The 19,862-nt window shown below is 38.8% G+C and overlaps 2 protein-coding genes across 11 annotated transcripts in view; one reads left to right on the top strand and one right to left on the bottom strand.

Moving 5' to 3' along the window:
- LOC125768359 (protein phosphatase 1 regulatory subunit 12B-like) overlaps positions 1-7,305 on the top strand; it is an 85,881-nt gene extending 78,576 nt beyond the window's left edge. For 9 of the 10 annotated variants that reach the window (XM_049435896.1, XM_049435897.1, XM_049435895.1 and 6 more), the window contains 2 exons: positions 2,411-3,338; positions 5,164-7,305. In XM_049435896.1, coding sequence (XP_049291853.1) covers positions 2,411-3,338; positions 5,164-5,618 — 1,383 coding nt within the window. In that variant the 3' untranslated portion in view covers positions 5,619-7,305. The remainder of the gene's footprint in view (positions 1-2,410; positions 3,339-5,163) is intronic. The other variant, XM_049435901.1, reaches the window with a different exon arrangement.
- The window catches only part of LOC125768366 (zinc finger protein hangover-like), a 30,938-nt gene continuing 17,913 nt past the window's right edge, over positions 6,838-19,862 (bottom strand). Inside the window, exon 2 of the mRNA XM_049435909.1 lies at positions 6,838-9,688. Coding sequence (XP_049291866.1) covers positions 7,889-9,688 — 1,800 coding nt within the window. The 3' untranslated portion in view covers positions 6,838-7,888. The remainder of the gene's footprint in view (positions 9,689-19,862) is intronic.

Raw genomic sequence — 19,862 nt, 5'->3', positions numbered from 1 at the left:
CTCTGACAGGAAAGACTAGTATCAACCATTTGCACAGGAAATGACACTACAAGCGTCCGTGAATTGAAAAAGCAATTTGTGCACCTTACGCAATTATGTTGAAAAAAATGTTATTTTTATTATTTTGGCAATGAAGAATCTGCTTTAATTTTATTTATGTTTTTTTACAGTAAATTTTAGTTGAGGTGAGACATTTATGAGATATTGAAGAGACTTCTTCTTCTTCTTTTTGGCGTAACGACCTGTGAGGTCATGCCGGCCATTTCTGGCTTACTAGACTTATTTTTACCACGTAGCCGGATAGTCAGTCCTTACTACGGGGGGACGGTCCGGATGGGATTTGAACCCGGTCCAGCCATGTGAATCGGCGCCGTTTATCACATGCACCACCGGGCCCGCCCCTTGTGGACTATGCAATTAAAAACAAACGATAGAAGCAACAGGAACGATTCATTAAATTAATCCTTCTTTCAATCTGTTTTATTAAATTTTCATTTTCCCAAAACATGTTTATGAAAAATATTAAATATTGAAAGGAGAAAAAATATATAAACAGAACACAATTTCACAGCAGCAAGTTTATTAAATTTCATTATCCTTTGCCGCCATTTTACCGCGGGAAGGAAATCTGCTTTACCATGGATCAGTTACTTTTACCATTTTGTTTCTTTTCTTTGTGGCGCTGCTATACTGCTAAAAGTGTGGCAGGTGGGAAAAAAGTCGCATTTTCTTTCATTTATTATACCAGCAAGCTTCATTATAAGCGTTAGATAAAAATTACATCGCACATACCGGGGATTTTTCATTATTAATACACCTAGAGAAGCATTTACCCTTGACATTCCTTCACTGTCACGATGAGGTCATTTAAGCTTTATTTGTTAGATAATGGGATGAAAAAGGAAAACAACACAATGTGCGAGTGTTATGTAAAAAGGAAAAGTTTCGAGTCTTCCAACTTCACTATTCTTTGAATGTTTTATTGCCTTTTTCTTGTTGTTGTTGAACAAAATATTGAACCTCACCCCCCTTGCCTGGAACGGTCAACAAACTTATGATCTTCTCCGCCGCTCGACAAATTCTGAAGAATTTTCCAACAATCTACAACGCAAGTCAAACAACGTGAAAAGAATACACCAAAAACTCCACATATAATCCCCACCGCATGCATAAAGTTTCCCTAATCCGTGCATCGTTTCCATTTCTCGGCATAATATCGGTTTACACCGCAAAAAAAAATCCGAGGAAAGTTTTGCTTCTCCGTTGTAAGAGAAATGTTTTCATCTCTCCTAAGCAAATCCACCACGGTGCAGTCGTTTCGTGGAAACTGTACAACATTACAAACGCAAAAAGAAAATCTTTAATACAACAAACTGTTTTTTCCCCAACATCTCCACAATCCAAATCAAAAGCGTTCATTTATTTGTATGGTAAAGCATATGCGCTATTGTTTGAAAATTGTGCAATCGTTTGCATTTTACAAAAGTGACAGTTATTTGTGTGTGTGTGTGTGTGTGTGTGTGTGAACGTATAAAAACAACACTAAAAGGACATAAAGGACCAGCACTACTACCACAAAGAAGAGGTTCGATTTTCTGTGCTATTGACATTTTTGCCCCGTGCGTGTTGGGGGTGTTTGTGTGCGGCAAATAGAAAAAGAAAGGAATTCAAAATTAAGTCCAAAATGAGACGTGTCTTTTATCTGGAGCGAGACAAGAAACGGGACTCCACGATGCTGGACGATACCATTATCGGTTTACGGTACAGGGTAGGTACAACGGGAAAGCAGAAAGAAGGTGTCAATCCCACAACCCCGGGGGTGGGGGGGAGTGTTCGGTGTTCTAAAAATAATTAATTACCTATGAAAATATCCCTTTTTTCCCTTCCCTTGTTGTTCTGATGCAGTTTGCAATGTTTTGCTTTGTGAGAAACTATTATGAGCTTCTTTAGTATTCTCTTTGTTCTCTATGCCCCCGGGGTACAACGGTATCTATAAACATTAGCCAACTACAGTGAAACAATAGATAACAAACCACTTCACTTAACAATAGATCATAGAGAATTGAAGAGCGAGAGAGAGAAGGATTATATTCATTGTTTTCTCAATCTTTCATACTTTTTGAACGGATTTTTCCACTTTGTTTGGACGATGCTTTAGTTTCGCTCCCAAAAAAACTCATTAGTGTGCTAGCGAGCACAATCAATAGCGAGCGTCTTTAGAATGGTTTTTAGCTTGAAGTGTAATTATAAATTTGTAATTACATTTCTCGTTCCAAACAAAATTCTTTTCTAGTGAAGCACACTAAAAACGCTTCCAGTCGGGCAGGATTCTACATAAAAGCTTTATTTTATGCTACTTGTTTATTAATTGTTCCCTGTTTTTTTTGTTTCGATCTTCTTCCTTTCACAGGGATACACAACGCCGGACGGTGTGGCAGCGGCAGCGGCCACAGCAACGACGATCGCAACGGCAGCCGCGACAGCAAACGGTGACAATAACAATCAGTCATCGTCCACCGCCTCGGTTTCATCCTCCTCCGTGCGCACTAACGCATCCTCCCCGCATGCCAACTCCTCCTCCACCTCCACCACTACCACCACCACAAGCACGTCCAATCATACGAACAGCACGACCACAAGCAGCAGCAGCAGCAGCACCACCACCACCATCATCAGTAATGGCAGTAGCAATAACAATAACCTTCCCCATCATCTGCATCATCATCACAATGGCAACAGCAACGGTACCACGCCCGCCCATCTGAACAGTGTAAATAACAACAGTCTCCCGAACGGCACCAACGGTGGACCGATCATGAACGGTGGCGGCGGTGGTGGAGGGTTGAGCAACAATGTGCGACACATGAACAGCATCAACAACAACCAAAGCAGTCTGCAACGTCACCAGCAGCAGCAGCAGCAGCAGCGTGGCAAGAACACGGGCTCACCGATCGGTGGTGGATCGCCCACGCTCAATCAGTACGATCGGCGTTCGCCGGACGGTAAGGATAACGATGAGACGTACCTGATCGAGTCGAAGGGATCGGTAGGGTCGGCGGGTATGAACCCGCACACACCCGGTACTGGTGGTGGTGTTGGTCTAGTCAGCAATAATCATAATAGCAATGGTGGTATGGGAGGTCATCATCATCTGCACCATCACGGTTCGGTTAACATTCCAGCGAACGGGAGCGGTGCCCTGTCGGCGGCCACGGTTACCGGCGGTAGCGGCGGGGGTACTGCGGCCGCCGTTGCAGCGACCACCACCGCCGCCGAGGTGTACTCCACGTCCAACAGCGAGAACGGCAAGATCAACGTCCAGGTGACGGTCCTAGTCGGTACGTATCGTTCATGCTTTCCCATCATCATCATCATCATCATCAGCATCATCACCCTCCATCATCAATCCTTCCACTTCCGCTCCTTATCAATGCACTTCACAAAGTGAATGTTTCTGTACGTTTGTTGCGGCTTCCTATCTGTCTGCTGTCTACACACTGTTCACACTGATGCAATGTTTTGTGTTGATTTCTAATGCACGATCATTCTCACACAGGCAGATATTAACGGATTAATTGTGTTTGATCTCGTATGCAACTTGACGAAGTAGGAATAGTAGTAAGTTTTAACTGTCTCTCTTGTGGCGCATGCTGAAACGCCTAAATGTAGGCAATCCTTACAAAGAATTGCCCTTTTAAGAACCTTGTACCGATGAAGTGTGATAGCGGAACGGCTTTTTCATTCATACTGGTATGAATTCCCACCCATACCATATTCCCTAACCATCCGGCTCGAGGGTGAATAAATAAAAAAAATCCTTTAAAAAAGAAGAAAATTGGTCCCACGCTCAAAGGTCATCCTCTGTAAAAGTTGATGTGTTTTTGCTGTCCTTCCGTTTGGGATTTACCACATTTTATTTCCCATGAAAGGCTGGGCGCCTCCATCAATAAAGGGATGATGTTGAAGTTGGGGTTTTACTACCATTTGTTTCCTTACTGTTTTAAACTGCCTGCGATTGTTTTTCTTTCATCGTTCGGCATCATTTTTATATCAGTTAAATTGAATTTCTTTAGTTTTTCTATGTTGAGTTTCAATGTCTTTTTTTCCAATCTACTACACTACTTTGGAGAGGTTTTTTTTCATATTATCACGTTTAAATGTTTCTTTTGAAATAGATTTTCTATTTACAATTATTTTCATGTTTCTAATCGCATGTTTTTGTAGTTGCATAAACAACTTTTATCTTCTATAATGACTTATCGATTGGGGGAAAGACATTTTTGTTTATTCTTTTTTGTTTGTGCTTTTCAATCGTCCGTAAAATTGAGTTTTAGAAAAGTTGTCACAAAACAACCCGCGTCTTCTCATTTTGGTACCGTTACGTGGCGGAAGCAAACATTAAAAACTTTTTACATGCCGCATCCTTTTTCGTTTGTTTCAGAAAATAAATGGAAAAATGGAAAGGGTTGCGTTTGTTGTGGTATTTTTTTTTCTTTTCTTGTTGTTGTTACGTTTCTTTGTAACGCCGCGCCAGGCGCTTGGAACATAAAAAACGAGTGTTTGTAAAAGAATGGCAATTTAATTAAGTGGAAGCAAACAAATTAGGGATATTTTCGCGTTGATTTCGTTTAATTTTTGTGCTTGACTGGTAACATTTATCTTTCTACTGGGAAGCCATCATGAGTTGTGTTAGGTGAAATGCTTTAATTACCATTCATTCGTTCGCGTCGTACGGTTCAATTCATAGTCCTCCATTCCTGAACGTTATAGTACGCACGGAACCATCTCTTCATTAAAGTTTCAATCCCGACAATTTCTTCATCCAAAATAACGTTTTGTACTATCTTAACCTTCACTTTTCTTCTCTCTTTCTCTCTTTATATCTCTTTTTTCATGTTTTTTTTTTGTTTTGTCCTTTAATCACGTTTTTCTTGCAACGTACCTTTTTGCACTATTTTAAACCATTTTCCTTTCCTTGTTTTACGCTTCCTTGTATGAGATTTCTTTAAAATGTTTATTTCAACAATTATCCCAAAACAAATGTGGCTTCCAAACAAACAAACGACACCTACACACAATCCTCACCCCAAAAACTACAATCGACAACAATAAACATGTCCCACCCACCCGAAAAAATTCGATACAAAACCAATAAAACCAAAGATCCCTCTGTCGCAGGAACGCTGGCCGATCTGAAGAAGCACCGGTCACAGAATCGCTCCAGCGTCAGCCCGGAAAATGGTTCCCTGCTCAGCGGTACGGCCCCGAGCCTTGCGGGCAGCATCGGCAATGGTGGCGGTTCGACGACCCCGAACGGCGCTAGTTCCGGTACGCCCCTGGAACTGTCGCTCGTATCGAACGAGCTGCAGCATCATCACCATCACCATCTGCATCATCCACAGCATGCGTCGCCACATCTCAACAATCGGCACCAGCAGCAACATTACGGTGATGGCGGTGCTATCGGTACCGGAAACGGATCCCTGCACGGTTCGGTGGCGGCGATCGGGGAAAGTGAGGTCGGCACACCGGGCGGTACGCTGTCGAAGTTTAGCGGCAATACCAGTGATGTCGTGAGTGACAGCACACGATCCAGACGTTGCTGTGTGGTGATGTAAAGGGGAAAGTAAGGTCCCCGGAAAGAGTATTCGCTCATACAAACACACACCGAACTGTATCATTCGTAGCGAAACAGAAAGCAGCACGTCGAAGCTTTCCTCATCGCCGTTAAAATGCCGTGTCTCCACAAAACTTCCAGCGAACATTCAAAATGCTGTCACGCGAATGTACGAGTAGCGCTAGCGCCATCTATCAAGCAATAGTGTAAGCTACTGCACATACACACAGCGTGCTGTGAGTTGGCGTGCGTCAGGGGATGGTTTGCTGTCAGATGATGGTTCAGAACTATGATAGCATAAAAGTAAAAGGGAGGAAAGAAAAAGATCAACGTCTACCGACATAGGTATATTCTATTTTGCACTTAAAACCGACTGAGATTGAAAGCAATGCAGCAGTACTTACATCACTGAACGATTACAGAACAAAGATCGTACAAGCAGCAAACGTTTTTTTGTATGAACTAAACATAAACTTACATCCTACTCGTAAAATTCTAAAAAAAAAAGAGAAAGACAGAGATTCATTGAAAGTGAATATAAAACCAAATGGAAAAAAACAAAAGAAAGCAAACTAATCCCTTTCAAGGGTTAACTAATCAAAAGGTACTTATTCGCGAATGTTAAGACGCGGCAACCGCCAACAAGGGGTGGTATCAAACATGTGAAATGTAAACGAAAGAACTGAACAGAAGCACATAGCTAGGGGAAAGGATTGAATGAGTTTAGCAGCAGGAGATGGAAACCACACAAAGCGTAATGGAAAGAATTTGAAACGAAGCTGGTAAATAGACAAACGCTGTCACGCGCTACGCAAACGTTTCAATTGTGATGGTCCGTTGGTGGCCCACATTACTGACCCCGGGGAACTGCACCCGTGGTTGTACATAGGTTTATTGTTATTTACATTATTACTACGATAGTAATTATTATTATTATTGCTACGGCAAACTGCAACTTCTATTTTTTTCCCCATGTACATCTTAATCCGTTGGCCACACAACTTAAGCCAAGTGTTGGAAGTGTTGGTAGAGAAAGTGAAAATGAAACGAATAAGTAAAAAAAACGGGGCTATTTTGCTCCTCCCAGTGTGTAAGGGTACGCGATTGACGCGATTAAACTGTTTTCGGCGCCACATTCATCACATATTTAATTATCACCTTTGTTTTTGTCACATATTTTGTTTTCGTTTGTGTTTAGTAATTGTTTTTGGTTTTTGAGTAAAAAAAAAAGAACGATACGTTTCTCACCCACAGCATCGTCCCATTATCCTTATCATCCGATTCGACAAGACAGCAGCATCACAAATTCAATTAGTCACACCGTACGCATCAAAGAAAAAGGGAAAACCAAACTATAAACAATTTAACATTGTGTGATTTGTAGTAAGCCGAATACATACGCTAATGATCAGCAGTGTGTACACGTATTAGACAGCCACTGAGAGAGATTCCTTCCTACAGCGAAACACACGTAAATCATGCGTAAGCGCGTATGTGAGATGTATTCATATATACATTATAAATAGCTAGCGTTTAGTGTCGACCGGTCGACGAACGCTGATCGCCGATCGCCGAACGCCGACCGGTCGTGAACGTGTTCGAAAATTAAAAGCAATGTGAAAACCAAGCAAAAACAAAACAGAGCCAACGAGAGAAGAAAATATATTCTATGTTGAGAAATGACAAAATTGTGTGCGTCCACATTATTATTTCGAAAGAAAAATAAAACATCCGATACACGAAATTTGAAGTATACGCAAAACTGGGTATTGTGATTTATATATTTCGTAACAGTTTTCTATGAGAACTAAAAAAAATATTTACATTTTTAAATAAAAGTTAAATTGCATGTAAGGAAGGACAAACCCAAAAAACACAGAACACATTTCGGTGTATTAGTCTTGTACAGGAGCGTAAGCTTTCCTGATCTCTATAATTTCATGACACTTGGAAATTTTGGTTCTGGTACGATGTGATTTAAAATACTGCTCAATGTTTTCCCTTTTCTAGAAGCACGAATTGTTAGAAACTCATGCTAGAGATAAAGGATATTCATAATCTCCTAACCTTAATCGATTTAAAATAACATTAATTACTCGTTCTAAAGATAATACTTGACACTATATTTGATTTTATAGAAACGCTTTCTTCTCGCTATCAGTGCCCGAGTAATAATAGTAGGAAGAGTAACGAGCAGCACTGTAATACTGCTGTGAGTATTTTTATTTAAATAGCTAAGGGTAGCGTGAGTAAGGATGCTACTTCACATTCTTAAGTACATTTGCCCGCCTGTTGCTGCTGTTGCTGCAGCGCACGAACGGGGTCTGCGTTTATAAGCCGGCAGGTTTGTTTCTCCAGATGTAAGGTGTAGTTTTGCCGGTAGCGGAACCCTTTCTTGCACCAGCCACAACGGTACGCACAAGGTGAATCTTTCTGATGCGATTTCTGATGGTCCCGGAGCAAATCTTCCCGTGCGAACGTGTGTCGGCATAGGTGACAACGATGTACAGTAGGGGTGGTGGTTGCTGACGAAGAGGAAGGCTGCTGTTCGGTCGATGTAGACTTTTGTTTACTAGCAGGATTTGCTGGAGAAGTACTTTGATGCCGTTGAAGATCCTCAATTGGGCGAGGTGCAATTAGCGCCTTTTGCTGAAGCTTAGCACTGCCGGTAGTGCTGTTGTTTGTTGCTTGTTTGTTGTATTTTAGCTTCGACGAGAGTGGACCTGGTGGAGCACGAGACGATGAAGGTCCTGGTTTCGGTTTACTCGTTGGTGTGTTGCTTTCTACGTCCTGTATCACCATGACGTCCTCATCCTCTTCGTCGTGCCTTGATTTCACCTGCTGTTCTGGACCATCGTTGTCTACGGCACCGATCTCAACTATCGCAAGCGAAGAAGGATCAGGCCGCAGATCGGCATCCAACGAGCTTAATTCCTTTAGGCTACCCTCTTCCTCATCGAACCCATCGTCCAAATCATCGCCCGTACCGAACACTGTACGTTGCAACGCTTTGCCCATCGGATCCTCCTCGTCATCGTCGTCGGACAGTTGTATCACGTCACACGGTTCAATGGTGGTCGTCTTCCGCGTACGGTCCACCTCCGAAGAAACGGCCGACGATGAGCGCTCACGTTGCTGGTGCTGCATCTGTCGCTTCTGCTGCTCAATCGCTCTCGTTAGCTCGGACTGATCGAACTCGATCTGTCGATGCGTTTTGCGATGCACCGCCAAATGGGCCGGCATTTTGAACGATCGCGGACACACCTCACACTTGTACGGTCCAACGATCGGTGGATCGGTACTTTTGCGCTTCTTCTTCACCGGTGGTCGTGCCATGTCCGATTGTTCACCGTTCAGTTGATCGGTATAGCCATAGCACTCGGGCGGTGGGCTTTCACCTTCGAAAACTTCATCGCTGTGCAGCACCTTTATGTGGCGGCGCATATTCGTACGATTGTTAAACATTCTACGACAGACCTTACATTTGAACGGTCGCGGTCCGTTCCCCTTTATCATCAGATTGTTGATCCGGGCACAGTACTCTCTGGACCAGCTTGCCTGTTCCAGCATGCTGTGTTCCAGCGTGGAGAGCCCGTTCGGGTTTTCCTGCTGTCCATTTATCGCATCAAACGTTGGCACTGACGGTCGCTTTCCATCGTCCTTGCATACACCGAGCACCTCCACAAGAATCTTCTGATCCGTTGTGTTACCCTTGCCGTCGGAAACGGGCATCTCGAATGTGCTCTGTCGTCGTTTAGCTAAACTTAATCGGGACGAAACCGGTGGAGGTGGTGTCTTGGATACGTTTCTACCGATGGGTGATGATTTTGCCGCCATGCTGTCTGTGCAGGTAGGTGTGGACTTGCCTAATTGATTCCCAGCTACGGGGAGAGCTGGGTTCATGCTGGCAGACTGTGACGTTTGTCCTTCGTCGGGATAGAATGCATGGCGTAGTGTGACCCGGAGATATTCGTCCGAACCGATACACTGTTCGCGGAATGCATGCCAATCCTCCAGCCGGACGCTGCACAGCTCGCATATTGTCGCCGGAACTCCTTCAGTTTGTTCGAGCTAAAAGGAAAAGAGAAAACACTTGACATTAGTACGAGTAGTTTTTACTAGCAGCAGAAAGATATTTAATATTAGAAAGAAAATCATGTTGTTAAAACCATCGATAAGCTTGAAGTAACCTATTTTAAACTTGCAAGAGTCGGCTCCTGACCAATTCTAACTCAAAAGTTATTATTGGTGATTCCGGGTTAACAAATCGTTACTTCAGGAACTTCAGGAAGAGGATTTTTAAAACTCTTTTGTGGTGGTGATTCTTTATGAGAACTCAAGTAGATAGGAAACAAAAATAATAATTCCTGGAGAGTCCAGAACATCAGATCCAGATAATATATTCAGAGTTAACAGAACGCAGCGATTGAAGTTCACAGAGAAATTATGTCGACTTTCGAGGACACATCGGCTACATAACATATCAGCGTATGCCGGATGTGGATGACGCGTAGTTATCGTGCTGATTACATGAAACTGTATGGATGTCAAGAGCCGCAGACACGCGGCAAGGCTACAGAGCGTAACAATCATTTAGTTTTATGTTGGAGCTCATTTAAGAAGATTTGCAAATCGATTTTAAAGGTTTTCTTTCACTCTCCGTTGACACGTTCGATTTCGTTTTTTTTTTCTGATTTGTTACGCTACTGACTCACGGTTTGTCTGCAAGGGCCATTTGTTTAATTTTCAATTCTCCAATTCTTTTGATTTAAAAATATTACCGTTGGTGCCATTTCTGTAGCAGACGTCCGTACGTAAGAAGTAGAGATGAGAATAACAACTCTTTTAAGTGAGTTAACTCAGAGTGAATGAGTCGTTATTAGGAGTCAGCTCGTTTGATGACTCCTTTTTTGTAGTCAAAAAAAAACCCGGCATAAACATATAAGTCATTTATAAGGCTTAGGAGGACTAGGAGGCTTAGAATCTTAGGAGATTTTCAAATTTATAGATTTTTTTTAATTTTTTTATTCTTTTTTTTATTTAAAGCATTATTTGAGTGAAAAGAAACTCATTGCAACCAATTGGCATTAAAAAAAATCAATTTAAATTTTTTTTTGCAAAATTTCTCAAAAAAATGGCAAGGGGTACCCCTTATGAAATTTTTGAGTGGAAATTTTTTTTTAAATTTTTTTCTGATTTTTTATTCTTTTTTTAATTTAAAGCATTATTTAAGTGAAAAGAAACTTATTGCAACAAAATTCGCATTAAAATATATCATATTTATAAATTTTGCTAAACTACTCAAAAAAAGGAGAAAATTTTACATTTTCTCAAACAGGGTAGGGAACTTGGTTCCTCGAATAACTTCTGGCACAGACATCTGAAGGCAAGGCCGTCCAAGAAGAAAATGTAGCCATTGGTGCCATCTATCGACCACAGGTTAAAGATTGGCGATCCGTTGGATACTGACCGAGTTATAGGCAAAAGTTGGTGCAAAAATGAGCCTTATGAAATTTTCAAATTTTTATATTTTTTTAATTTTTTCTGATTTTTTACTCTTTTTTTAATTTAAAGCATTATTTGAGTGAAAAGAAACTCATTGCAACCAATTGGCATTAAAATAAATCAATTTCATTTTTTTTGCAAAATTTCTCAAAAAAATGGCAAGGGGTACCCCTTATGAAATTTTCGAGTGAAAATTTTTTTTTAAATTTTTTTCTGAATTTTTATTCTTTTTTTAATTTAAAGCATTATTTAAGTGAAAAGAAACTTATTGCAACAAAATTCGCATTAAAATATATCATATTTATAAATTTTGCTGAATTACTAAAAAATGAAGAAAATTTTACATTTTCTCGAACAGGGTAGGGAATTTGGTTCCTCGAATAACTTCTGGCACAGACATCTGAAGGCAAGGCCGTCCAAGAAGAAAATGTAGCCATTGGTGCCATCTATCGACCACAAGTTAAAGATTGGCGATCCGTTGGATACCGACCGAGTTATGGGCAAAATTTGGTGCAAAAATGAGGAAAATTTTACATTTTCTCAAACAGGGTAAGGAACTTTGTTCCTCGAATAACTTCTGGCACAGACATCTGAGGGCATGGCCGTCCAAGAAGGAAATGTAGCCATTGGTGCCATCTATCGACCACAAGTTAAAGATTGGCGATCCGTTGGATACCGACCGAGTTATGGGCAAAATTTGGGGCAAAAATGAGGAAAATTTTACATTTTCTCAAACAGGGTAGGGAACTTGGTTCCTCGAATAACTTCTGGCACAGACATCTGAAGGCAAGGCCGTCCAAGAAGAAAATGTAGCCATTGGTGCCATCTATCGACCACAAGTTAAAGATTGGCGATCCGTTGGATACCGACCGAGTTATGGGCAAAATTTGGTGCAAAAATGAGGAAAATTTTACATTTTCTCAAACAGGGTAAGGAACTTTGTTCCTCGAATAACTTCTGGCACAGACATCTGAGGGCATGGCCGTCCAAGAAGGAAATGTAGCCATTGGTGCCATCTATCGACCACAGGTTAAAGATTGGCGATCCGTTGGATACTGACCGAGTTATAGGCAAAAGTTGGTGCAAAAATGAGCCTTATGAAATTTTCAAATTTTTATATTTTTTTAATTTTTTCTGATTTTTTTACTCTTTTTTTAATTTAAAGCATTATTTGAGTGAAAAGAAACTCATTGCAACCAATTGGCATTAAAATAAATCAATTTCATTTTTTTGCAAAATTTCTCAAAAAAATGGCAAGGGGTACCCCTTATGAAATTTTCGAGTGAAATTTTTTTTTTTAATTTTTTTCTGAATTTTTATTCTTTTTTTAATTTAAAGCATTATTTAAGTGAAAAGAAACTTATTGCAACAAAATTCGCATTAAAATATATCATATTTATAAATTTTGCTGAATTACTAAAAAATGAAGAAAATTTTACATTTTCTCGAACAGGGTAGGGAATTTGGTTCCTCGAATAACTTCTGGCACAGACATCTGAAGGCAAGGCCGTCCAAGAAGAAAATGTAGCCATTGGTGCCATCTATCGACCACAAGTTAAAGATTGGCGATCCGTTGGATACCGACCGAGTTATGGGCAAAATTTGGTGCAAAAATGAGGAAAATTTTACATTTTCTCAAACAGGGTAAGGAACTTTGTTCCTCGAATAACTTCTGGCACAGACATCTGAGGGCATGGCCGTCCAAGAAGGAAATGTAGCCATTGGTGCCATCTATCGACCACAAGTTAAAGATTGGCGATCCGTTGGATACCGACCGAGTTATGGGCAAAATTTGGGGCAAAAATGAGGAAAATTTTACATTTTCTCAAACAGGGTAGGGAACTTGGTTCCTCGAATAACTTCTGGCACAGACATCTGAGGGCAAGGCCGTCCAAGAAGAAAATGTAGCCATTGGTGCCATCTATCGACCACAAGTTAAAGATTGGCGATCCGTTGGATACCGACCGAGTTATGGGCAAAATTTGGTGCAAAAATGACCCTTATGAAATTTTCAAATTTTTATATTTTTTTAATTTTTTCTGATTTTTTACTCTTTTTTTAATTTAAAGCATTATTTGAGTGAAAAGAAACTCATTGCAACCAATTGGCATCAAAATAAATCAATTTAATTTTTTTTGCAAAATTTCTCAAAAAAATGGCAAGGGGTACCCCTTATGAAATTTTCGAGTGGAAATTTTTTTTTTAATTTTTTTCTGATTTTTTATTCTTTTTTTAATTTAAAGCATTATTTAAGTGAAAAGAAACTTATTGCAACAAAATTTGCATTAAAATATATCATATTTATAAATTTTGCTAAATTACTCAAAAATGAAGAAAATTTTACATTTTCTCAAACAGGGTAGGGAACTTGGTTCCTCGAATAACTTCTGGCACAGACATCTGAAGGCAAGGCCGTCCAAGAAGAAAATGTAGCCATTGGTGCCATCTATCGACCACAAGTTAAAGATTGGCGATCCGTTGGATACCGACCGAGTTATGGGCAAAATTTGGTGCAAAAATGAGGAAAACTTTACATTTTCTCAAACAGGGTAAGGAACTTGGTTCCTCGAATAACTTCTGGCACAGACATCTGAGGGCATGGCCGTCCAAGAAGGAAATGTAGCCATTGGTGCCATCTATCGACCACAGGTTAAAGATTGGCGATCCGTTGGATACTGACCGAGTTATAGGCAAAAGTTGGTGCAAAAATGAGCCTTATGAAATTTTCAAATTTTTATATTTTTTTAATTTTTTCTGATTTTTTACTCTTTTTTTAATTTAAAGCATTATTTGAGTGAAAAGAAACTCATTGCAACCAATTGGCATTAAAATAAATCAATTTCATTTTTTTTGCAAAATTTCTCAAAAAAATGGCAAGGGGTACCCCTTATGAAATTTTCGAGTGAAAATTTTTTTTTAAATTTTTTTCCGATTTTTTACTCTTTTTTTTAATTTAAAGCATTATTTAAGTGAAAAGAAACTTATTGCAACAAAATTCGCATTAAAATATATCATATTTATAAATTTTGCTAAATTACTCAAAAATGAAGAAAATTTTACATTTTCTCAAACAGGGTAGGGAACTTGGTTCCTCGAATAACTTCTGGCACAGACATCTGAGGGCGAGGCCGTCCAAGAAGAAAATGTAGCCATTGGTGCCATCTATCGACCACAAGTTAAAGATTGGCGATCCGTTGGATACCGACCGAGTTATGGGCAAAATTTGGTGCAAAAATGAGGAAAATTTTACATTTTCTCAAACAGGGTAAGGAACTTTGTTCCTCGAATAACTTCTGGCACAGACATCTGAGGGCATGGCCGTCCAAGAAGGAAATGTAGCCATTGGTGCCATCTATCGACCACAAGTTAAAGATTGGCGATCCGTTGGATACCGACCGAGTTATGGGCAAAATTTGGGGCAAAAATGAGGAAAATTTTACATTTTCTCAAACAGGGTAGGGAACTTGGTTCCTCGAATAACTTCTGGCACAGACATCTGAAGGCAAGGCCGTCCAAGAAGAAAATGTAGCCATTGGTGCCATCTATCGACCACAAGTTAAAGATTGGCGATCCGTTGGATACCGACCGAGTTATGGGCAAAATTTGGTGCAAAAATGAGGAAAATTTTACATTTTCTCAAACAGGGTAAGGAACTTTGTTCCTCGAATAACTTCTGGCACAGACATCTGAGGGCATGGCCGTCCAAGAAGGAAATGTAGCCATTGGTGCCATCTATCGACCACAGGTTAAAGATTGGCGATCCGTTGGATACTGACCGAGTTATAGGCAAAAGTTGGTGCAAAAATGAGCCTTATGAAATTTTCAAATTTTTATATTTTTTTAATTTTTTCTGATTTTTTACTCTTTTTTTAATTTAAAGCATTATTTGAGTGAAAAGAAACTCATTGCAACCAATTGGCATTAAAATAAATCAATTTCATTTTTTTTGCAAAATTTCTCAAAAAAATGGCAAGGGGTACCCCTTATGAAATTTTCGAGTGAAAATTTTTTTTTAAATTTTTTTCTGAATTTTTATTCTTTTTTTAATTTAAAGCATTATTTAAGTGAAAAGAAACTTATTGCAACAAAATTCGCATTAAAATATATCATATTTATAAATTTTGCTGAATTACTAAAAAATGAAGAAAATTTTACATTTTCTCGAACAGGGTAGGGAATTTGGTTCCTCGAATAACTTCTGGCACAGACATCTGAAGGCAAGGCCGTCCAAGAAGAAAATGTAGCCATTGGTGCCATCTATCGACCACAAGTTAAAGATTGGCGATCCGTTGGATACCGACCGAGTTATGGGCAAAATTTGGTGCAAAAATGAGGAAAATTTTACATTTTCTCAAACAGGGTAAGGAACTTTGTTCCTCGAATAACTTCTGGCACAGACATCTGAGGGCATGGCCGTCCAAGAAGGAAATGTAGCCATTGGTGCCATCTATCGACCACAAGTTAAAGATTGGCGATCCGTTGGATACCGACCGAGTTATGGGCAAAATTTGGGGCAAAAATGAGGAAAATTTTACATTTTCTCAAACAGGGTAGGGAACTTGGTTCCTCGAATAACTTCTGGCACAGACATCTGAAGGCAAGGCCGTCCAAGAAGAAAATGTAGCCATTGGTGCCATCTATCGACCACAAGTTAAAGATTGGCGATCCGTTGGATACCGACCGAGTTATGGGCAAAATTTGGTGCAAAAATGACCCTTATGAAATTTTCAAATTTTTATATTTTTTTAATTTTTTCTGATTTTTTACTCTTTTTTTAATTTAAAGCATTATTTGAGTGAAAAGAAACTCATTGCAACCAATTGGCATCAAAATAAATCAATTTAATTTTTTTTGCAAAATTTCTCAAAAAAATGGCAAGGGGTACCCCTTATGAAATTTTCGAGTGGAAATTTTTTTTTTAATTTTTTTCTGATTTTTTATTCTTTTTTTAATTTAAAGCATTATTTAAGTGAAAAGAAACTTATTGCAACAAAATTTGCATTAAAATATATCATATTTATAAATTTTGCTAAATTACTCAAAAATGAAGAAAATTTTACATTTTCTCAAACAGGGTAGGGAACTTGGTTCCTCGAATAACTTCTGGCACAGACATCTGAAGGCAAGGCCGTCCAAGAAGAAAATGTAGCCATTGGTGCCATCTATCGACCACAAGTTAAAGATTGGCGATCCGTTGGATACCGACCCAGTTATGGGCAAAATTTGGTGCAAAAATGAGGAAAACTTTACATTTTCTCAAACAGGGTAAGGAACTTGGTTCCTCGAATAACTTCTGGCACAGACATCTGAGGGCATGGCCGCCAAGAAGGAAATGTAGCCATTGGTGCCATCTATCGACCACAAGTTAAAGATTGGCGATCCGTTGGATACCGACCGAGTTATGGGCAAAATTTGGTGCAAAAATGACCCTTATGAAATTTTCAAATTTTTATATTTTTTTAATTTTTTCTGATTTTTTACTCTTTTTTTAATTTAAAGCATTATTTGAGTGAAAAGAAACTCATTGCAACCAATTGGCATCAAAATAAATCAATTTAATTTTTTTTGCAAAATTTCTCAAAAAAATGGCAAGGGGTACCCCTTATGAAATTTTCGAGTGGAAATTTTTTTTTAAATTTTTTTCTGAATTTTTATTCTTTTTTTAATTTAAAGCATTATTTAAGTGAAAAGAAACTTATTGCAACAAAATTCGCATTAAAATATATCATATTTATAAATTTTGCTGAATTACTAAAAAATGAAGAAAATTTTACATTTTCTCGAACAGGGTAGGGAACTTTGTTCCTCGAATAACTTCTGGCATAGACATCTGAGGGCATGGCCGTCCAAGAAGAAAATGTAGCCATTGGTGCCATCTATCGACCACAAGTTAAAGATTGGCGATCCGTTGGATACCAACCGAGTTATGGGCAAAATTTGGTGCAAAAATGAGGAAAATTTTACATTTTCTCAAACAGGGTAAGGAACTTTGTTCCTCGAATAACTTCTGGCACAGACATCTGAGGGCGAGGCCGTCCAAGAAGAAAATGTAGCCATTGGTGCCATCTATCGACCACAAGTTAAAGATTGGCGATCCGTTGGATACCGACCGAGTTATGGGCAAAATTTGGTGCAAAAATGAGGAAAACTTTACATTTTCTCAAACAGGGTAAGGAACTTGGTTCCTCGAATAACTTCTGGCACAGACATCTGAGGGCATGGCCGTCCAAGAAGGAAATGTAGCCATTGGTGCCATCTATCGACCACAGGTTAAAGATTGGCGATCCGTTGGATACTGACCGAGTTATAGGCAAAAGTTGGTGCAAAAATGAGCCTTATGAAATTTTCAAATTTTTATATTTTTTTAATTTTTTCTGATTTTTTACTCTTTTTTTAATTTAAAGCATTATTTGAGTGAAAAGAAACTCATTGCAACCAATTGGCATTAAAATAAATCAATTTCATTTTTTTTTGCAAAATTTCTCAAAAAAATGGCAAGGGGTACCCCTTATGAAATTTTCGAGTGAAAATTTTTTTTTAAATTTTTTTCCGATTTTTTACTCTTTTTTTTAATTTAAAGCATTATTTAAGTGAAAAGAAACTTATTGCAACAAAATTCGCATTAAAATATATCATATTTATAAATTTTGCTAAATTACTCAAAAATGAAGAAAATTTTACATTTTCTCAAACAGGGTAGGGAAATTGGTTCCTCGAATAACTTCTGGCACAGACATCTGAGGGCGAGGCCGTCCAAGAAGAAAATGTAGCCATTGGTGCCATCTATCGACCACAAGTTAAAGATTGGCGATCCGTTGGATACCGACCGAGTTATGGGCAAAATTTGGGGCAAAAATGAGGAAAATTTTACATTTTCTCGAACAGGGTAGGGAATTTGGTTCCTCGAATAACTTCTGGCACAGACATCTGAAGGCAAGGCCGTCCAAGAAGAAAATGTAGCCATTGGTGCCATCTATCGACCACAAGTTAAAGATTGGCGATCCGTTGGATACCGACCGAGTTATGGGCAAAATTTGGTGCAAAAATGAGGAAAATTTTACATTTTCTCAAACAGGGTAAGGAACTTTGTTCCTCGAATAACTTCTGGCACAGACATCTGAGGGCATGGCCGTCCAAGAAGGAAATGTAGCCATTGGTGCCATCTATCGACCACAAGTTAAAGATTGGCGATCCGTTGGATACCGACCGAGTTATGGGCAAAATTTGGGGCAAAAATGAGGAAAATTTTACATTTTCTCAAACAGGGTAGGGAACTTGGTTCCTCGAATAACTTCTGGCACAGACATCTGAAGGCAAGGCCGTCCAAGAAGAAAATGTAGCCATTGGTGCCATCTATCGACCACAAGTTAAAGATTGGCGATCTGTTGGATACCGACCGAGTTATGGGCAAAATTTGGTGCAAAAATGACCCTTATGAAATTTTCAAATTTTTATATTTTTTTAATTTTTTCAGATTTTTTACTCTTTTTTTAATTTAAAGCATTATTTGAGTGAAAAGAAACTCATTGCAACCAATTGGCATCAAAATAAATCAATTTAATTTTTTTTGCAAAATTTCTCAAAAAAATGGCAAGGGGTACCCCTTATGAAATTTTCGAGTGGAAATTTTTTTTTAATTTTTTTCTGATTTTTTATTCTTTTTTTAATTTAAAGCATTATTTAAGTGAAAAGAAACTTATTGCAACAAAATTTGCATTAAAATATATCATATTTATAAATTTTGCTAAATTACTCAAAAATGAAGAAAATTTTACATTTTCTCAAACAGGGTAGGGAACTTGGTTCCTCGAATAACTTCTGGCACAGACATCTGAAGGCAAGGCCGTCCAAGAAGAAAATGTAGCCATTGGTGCCATCTATCGACCACAAGTTAAAGATTGGCGATCCGTTGGATACCGACCGAGTTATGGGCAAAATTTGGTGCAAAAATGAGGAAAACTTTACATTTTCTCAAACAGGGTAAGGAACTTGGTTCCTCGAATAACTTCTGGCACAGACATCTGAGGGCATGGCCGTCCAAGAAGGAAATGTAGCCATTGGTGCCATCTATCGACCACAGGTTAAAGATTGGCGATCCGTTGGATACTGACCGAGTTATAGGCAAAAGTTGGTGCAAAAATGAGCCTTATGAAATTTTCAAATTTTTATATTTTTTTAATTTTTTCTGATTTTTTACTCTTTTTTTAATTTAAAGCATTATTTGAGTGAAAAGAAACTCATTGCAACCAATTGGCATTAAAATAAATCAATTTCATTTTTTTTGCAAAATTTCTCAAAAAAATGGCAAGGGGTACCCCTTATGAAATTTTCGAGTGAAAATTTTTTTTTAAATTTTTTTCCGATTTTTTACTCTTTTTTTTAATTTAAAGCATTATTTAAGTGAAAAGAAACTTATTGCAACAAAATTCGCATTAAAATATATCATATTTATAAATTTTGCTAAATTACTCAAAAATGAAGAAAATTTTACATTTTCTCAAACAGGGTAGGGAACTTGGTTCCTCGAATAACTTCTGGCACAGACATCTGAAGGCAAGGCCGTCCAAGAAGAAAATGTAGCCATTGGTGCCATCTATCGACCACAAGTTAAAGATTGGCGATCCGTTGGATACCGACCGAGTTATGGGCAAAATTTGGTGCAAAAATGAGGAAAATTTTACATTTTCTCAAACAGGGTAAGGAACTTTGTTCCTCGAATAACTTCTGGCATAGACATCTG

The sequence above is a fragment of the Anopheles funestus genome, chromosome 3RL, assembly GCF_943734845.2.
Source record: "Anopheles funestus chromosome 3RL, idAnoFuneDA-416_04, whole genome shotgun sequence".
NCBI classification, from domain to species: domain Eukaryota; kingdom Metazoa; phylum Arthropoda; class Insecta; order Diptera; family Culicidae; genus Anopheles; species Anopheles funestus.
This window is presented reverse-complemented; position numbering and strand designations above follow the sequence as displayed.